Here is a 5,950-nt window from a genome sequence, read left to right as displayed (position 1 = left end):
TTTTTTTAAAAAAATTAATATTTTTTACATTCCGATTAAATTAATTATATTTTTCACTAGATCGATCGATGCGTTTTTGAACAAAAAAGCATCGATCGATGCGTTTTTTAAAAAACGTTCGGGCTATACCGAGGGACAGGTTCCTCTGTTTATTCCGAGGAACCAGTTCCCTCGGTATATTCAGAGGAATAAACCGAGGAAAAGGTCCGTCGGTATACTCCTATCGATCGATGTATATATGTCCAAACACGCATCGATCGATGAACTTCCGAGGAATTATACCGACGAAGTTCTCCCTCGGTATATTCCGAGGACATTTCCGACAAACTAGTGATCCTCCGAATTTCCTCGGAAATTTATTTCCTCGGAATTCCGTCGGAAAATTCCGAGGGATTTCCGAGGAAAAAAGAAATTCCGAGGAATTATTTCCGACGGCGTGTTTCGTCGGTATGTCGTCGGAATAACGTTATTCCGATGACATACCGACGATTTTTTCCCTCAGAATCCTTGATGTTTTCTTGTAGTGTTCGAGCATGTCATAGTTAGCATTTGAGATCAACCAGAATATAGTTAGTGTTTACATACAAAGAATAAAATTGAGTGTGTAACTTAGACCCAGATGGTAAACTTCGAGCATGTCTGATTTAGTTTAAATACATTGTATATCATGAATAGAAAAAATCAGAAAAGAAAATAAAGGAGAAAAACTCATCAACTAGTGGTATTTGACATAGCAACAAATATGATGACCAAAAATCTTTAAGTTATATATATATATATATTATTTTTGAGATAAGCCTTAAGTTAACGTCGAAAAAATGTGTGATAAAATTTTCTAAGCACATAAATAATTACAAATCTAAATAAAAACTAAACTAATAAATTTAACATGATATGATCTTCAAAAAGTTATATTAAACTATTCATGTTTTCGTTATATTAGACTAAACAGTTTTTTTGTTACGTTTTTACTCTTCAATAAATATAAATCTGAAGTGTAACTAAGTTAAACCTAGCATAATATTTATTCACATTTTTAATTACTCTTAAAATATAAACCAATAACTAAAACAATTGTAGTCACAACAGTAAAAATACATAGCTATAACAATAACGGAGGTTTTTCTTCAAAAAATAAACAATAAGAGAGTTTAAAAAATAAACAAAAGTTAAAAAAAGGACTTCTACAAATCCGAGCACAAGCCGATCCATTATTTCACATCAAAGTCTTTTAAGATATAGAGAAAATGGTACAATAACTTAATGTGGTAAGTTTAGTCATCTTCTTTGTAACAAATACTTTCTTTGTGTTTTAGACTTTGGATGATTATGTTACAAAAAAAATTTATGACAACAGGGATATATAGCTACAGTTTCTTCGCCAAAGACGTTGACATTTACCTATACGGTATAATAATTGAAAATAACTCTATCATAATTCTTTTATTAAAATAGAAGTAAAAAACAATAAATATTCGCATAGTTCAGATGAACTCAGTTAAAATACAACAACCAGATAAAAAATATGTAGGTGAAACATGATCGTACATAACTTAAAGTAAGACAAACAAATAAAATTAGCTTTCCAGCATAACTCAAGACTAAACACTGCTTTCTTTCGAACCGTTTTAGGTATCATATTATAAATTTAGCCAAATGCAACGACACTAAGATCCCATCTCCTTACTTTCTAAAAATGTGATCCCATAAAATTTATAATACACACATATAATTAACCAAACAATGGAACTAAAATAAAAACAAATATCACCGTAATAACTAACGGATATAACCAAACATGTTTATTAGAAAAAAACATGTTTATTAAAAATAACAATATGGTCTCAGAATTCTATAATTTTTTTGTATCTCTATCTCATAATTTATTCATTTTATGATATCATAATATCATTTTCAATCCACACTAATTTTTAAATGTTTCATAAATTAATATATATATATACATATTTATATTCATATAAATAATTTTCATTATAGCTTCCCGCCCGTAGGGCGGACGAACCCTAGTTAGTTTTAAATAAGTATTTTATAATTTTTTCGCTGAAATAAAAAGTTTACTCTCTATAAGGCAATATGTATTGTTTACAAATGATGTTTGTTTTCATGCTTGATTTAACATTTTATTGTTATTTTATCAATTTTATGTGCAACAGATTAGTTTTTATTTAATTTAGATGTTTTTTTTATGTTTTGCTTCAAAGTTTTTGTTTTTTACTTCGGTTATATCCGAACCGAACCGATATAACCTGAATTCGTACGATATATGATTACTTTATAGGTTTTAGGACGCAATACAATTTTGAACCGAACCCGAAGTGTTATTATTCAAACCCGACCCGTACTAATAAAATTTTAGTATGGGACCTAGGAGCATAAACCCAAAAAACCCGATTCGAACGCCAACGGGTATCCAAACGCCTAGGCCTAATCATACCTTATGTTCGGTAGTTTATTAGGCCTACATTTCTTAATTGGAATTTACACTGGCATATATACACATTATATAAACTAGGTTCTCTCTCCGCGCGATGTGCGGAAAAGTGTGTCGATAGTCGAATTTTAATTATAAGTTTCAATATTTTTGTTTGAAATGGAAGCATTGTATGTTCCAAAATGTCTGAAAAATTGGTGAATATTGAGTTTACGCAATTGTTTAAAAGCAAAAAAAGTCGTAAGTAAAATAAATAATGTAAGAAACAGATTAAGTCTTTCGCAGATCAGAAGTTGTGTTAAGGGTCATAAGAAAGAAATGACCTGAAATTAGATAAGAATAAGTTAGTTAGCATAAATTTAGGTAAATACATTAGTATTGCTATTTATATAAAAAGGTTTGTACCTGGCTTAGCTGGGGAAAAACCTATGTGTAAGTCTCTTCTTTATTGGATTGTATCAGCGCTTGGTTGATATGTCGGGCATTGTTAATCTGTGAATATAATATTTTATCAGAAGACCTCTGAAAATGATGGGAGTGAAAACTACTAAGTTATTTAAAATTACCTTTGTCGGGAGGAAGACTTTTGAATATTTCTTTCAGCTGGTGGGAATCTTCGGTTTTGATGATCGTTAATCCTGCTTTACTTGTGACTCGTGAGAGGGCCACATAAAATTGACCATGAGAGAAGACCGGTTTAGGCAGATATAAGATGACCTCTTTTAAACTCTGGCCTTGGCATTTGTTGATTGTCATTGCGTAGCACAATCTGATAGGAAATTGCCGCCGACGTAATGTGAACGGTAACTTTGTTTCATCATACAAAAGTACAATTCTTGGGATCAATACCTCTTTTCCAATGTGGGAGCCAGTGATAATCTCGGCCTTGAGCATGCGATCGCCAACGTGGGTTAGGATCATTCGTGTACCATTGCATAATCCCTTTTTCTGATTTATGTTTCTGAGAAGCATAACTGGGGCACCAACTTTCAGAGTTAGTTTGTGCGAAGGCAAACCCGAGAATTCCAATGAGTTGAGATACTCAACGGCGTATAATGTATCATTTTGATCTGATGTAGTATCTGATAACTCAAAGCTGTCTGAGCTGAAGTAATCTCTTGATACCCCGTCGGTCCGCGAGATGTTGTAAGCATTGATTTCATCGACGGTTTCATTACGGGGTGTGAGGATAGCTTTATCAGTGTAGGAAGTCTTGGAATTCATCGGTCTATTGATTTGTCCATATGCGGCATCAACAACTCCTTCAAATGGGTCAGCAAAACTCTGACAAATCAAAGATTCATCGATATTTATGAATTGGTCATGGTACCCATCATCCTCATATTCTTGTCCCAATTTTAGACGACCTTCCCCGACCTTGAGAAGCCACTCAGAAAACTCTTTTTCATCCTGATTGACTCGCATATTTGTTTTCAAAGAGAACTTGTGGCAGCAATTCCATAGATATGAATGGCTTATCGAAGCTAATACAGTATCAGCTATACTACCTTGTGGAATGACTGGTAGGATCTGTCTGAAATCACCACCTAACATAACTGTTTTGCCGCCAAAAGGCTGATTCTTTGCGGGTGGATTTTTCATAGACATTATGTCCTTCAACGTCTTGTCTAATGCTTCGAAAGCATGTTTGTGTGTCATAGGTGCCTCATCCCAAATTATGAGGTCCGTTTCCTCAATTAGTTAAGCCAGCATTGTACCTGGTTTGATGTTGCAGAGCTTATCTTCGTCGAGCTTCAACGGAATATTGAAGCGAGAATGAGCTGTTCTCCCGTTTGGTAGTAGCAATGCGGCTATTCCTGAAGAAGCAACTGGTAGAACAATTTGTTTTCTTGAGCGAAGCCTGGATATAATAGTCTGGTATAGGAATGTTTTTCCTTTGCCCCCTGCGCCATATACAAAGAAAATTTTCCCCCTTTTTTTATCAACAGAGTCTAAGACTGATTCATTGATCGCACGCTGCTCAACATTAAGTAAGTTGTACTGCTTGTCATGTCTTAGTGTTTCCTCGGCAACATCGTAATCCATTTCTTGGTTCCACAAACTGTTCTCCAATTCCTTTAGCAAAACATGGTTGATCTTCGGCATATCTTTAATATCATTTAAGGAACGGTAATGCATGCGCATCAACTTTTCTACTTCTATCAATGTGTATTGCTCCAGGGTCTTATCGTCCGGTTCCAGATTTGTGTAACCTAAGATCCTTTGTCTCATGTGAAGTATATCCTCGCTCATTGATTTCCATGAGTGTTCCCATAGTCATTTAGGGCTTGCAACAAAGCAATTGTTTAGGAATGTGACGAACATATCACGGAGCTGGTATGGGCTGGCCGTTCGAGCACCCTCTGACATACTCTCGAGCCATTCAACATCATTGTCCAAATAGCCTCGTGCGTGGCAAACTGATTTGAAGTCAGGGTATTTCACGTCGTTGTATGTTTTTAGCTCGTCGTAACTTCTAGGACCCTTAATCTTATTAATGAGGACCCTCAGATAGTATCGATCACCTGCTGAAGGATGGACAGTTACGGCTCGGCCAATGGTTTTTCCTTTCTTATGTTCAGTCCACACCTTAGCACTATTGTTCCATACAAAATAGCAAGGAATCTGCACATATGTTAGTGTCCGCGCAAACACTGACCTTCTGCATAAAACCATCCATCCAGTGAACATTGTCATTTCGATACCTGGTTTGTGGATTACACGGCCGACGTTATCTGTTGATTTAACCGTAATATTATGTTCGCCTTCCAAGTGAATGATAAGCTTTTCAACTGATGGCTTTCTTTTGTGTATGTGGAATGCGAAAGTCCGCCACATAGACTCACAAGCTGATAAATATCGGGCTTCAATGTAGTCTTGGATCTCATTGCGTTGCCTGACGACCTTCTCCATTGATCCTTCGGATCCCGAGGCGTCAGATGTAGTTGCTGTATTTCCTTTCTCAATAACAGCTATTGCTCGGTCAAAACCCTTGGTTATATACATGAATAAGTATTTCACCGCGCTTGTACGATTACACCATTAAACATTAATATGGGCTTCGTACTTCTTCAGAAGCTTAATGTTATGAGATACGACAAATGTGTTGTCTAGTACAGCCCCAGCCTTTAATGTACACGCATCGTCGTTTCGGCGTCGACGATATAACACATACCCGGATTTGTCAATTGAAGTGTTGACGTTATACGGTCGAGGATACTTTTTCGTGCACACATTATTTTCCATACACGGTGACTTCGGATTAAAGAGCCCACATGGACCATGGATCATGTGTTTCGTGACTAACTCGAGCCAAGCTCGGCCGCTACGTAGCGACCGAGCTCTTCCGAAACGTCGATACGACATTAGTCCATGCATTCTCGTCTACCCTTCGATGCTATCTCCCAAAGACCGTAGCGAACCCATTTCATGTTTCCAGCCATTCTAAGTAATCGATCAAACTTTACGGTAAAAACCGCGGAAAGTTCGTTCTTTATC

General features: G+C 36.0%; 1 protein-coding gene across 1 annotated transcript; it reads right to left on the bottom strand.

Annotated features, from left to right (window-relative positions):
- Nucleotides 1-2,722: 2,722 nt before the first annotated feature.
- Nucleotides 2,723-4,111, bottom strand: LOC106338970 (ATP-dependent DNA helicase PIF1-like). Its single transcript, XM_013777820.1, has 2 exons — nucleotides 3,019-4,111; nucleotides 2,723-2,775 (listed from the first exon to the last, which is right to left on the bottom strand). Exons 1-2 carry the CDS (start codon nucleotides 4,109-4,111, stop codon nucleotides 2,723-2,725), a joined length of 1,146 nt encoding a protein of 381 aa, XP_013633274.1.
- Nucleotides 4,112-5,950: the final 1,839 nt, after the last annotated feature.

This window comes from Brassica oleracea, chromosome C4 (assembly GCF_000695525.1).
Source record: "Brassica oleracea var. oleracea cultivar TO1000 chromosome C4, BOL, whole genome shotgun sequence".
NCBI classification, from domain to species: Eukaryota; Viridiplantae; Streptophyta; class Magnoliopsida; order Brassicales; family Brassicaceae; genus Brassica; species Brassica oleracea.
Note: the sequence above shows the minus strand (reverse complement) of the source record. Positions and strands in the feature narration are given on the sequence as shown.

What these genes read in the sequence shown, in the direction of transcription:
- LOC106338970 (XM_013777820.1), bottom strand. Translation starts at nt 4,111, where the DNA reads ATGACACACAAACATGCTTTCGAAGCATTAGACAAGACGTTGAAGGAC. An exon ending in AAGTCTTCCTCCCGACAAAG is followed by an intron (nt 2,776 to 3,018) that starts GTAATTTTAAAT and finishes ATCTAATTTCAG; the next exon opens with GTCATTTCTTTCTTATGACC.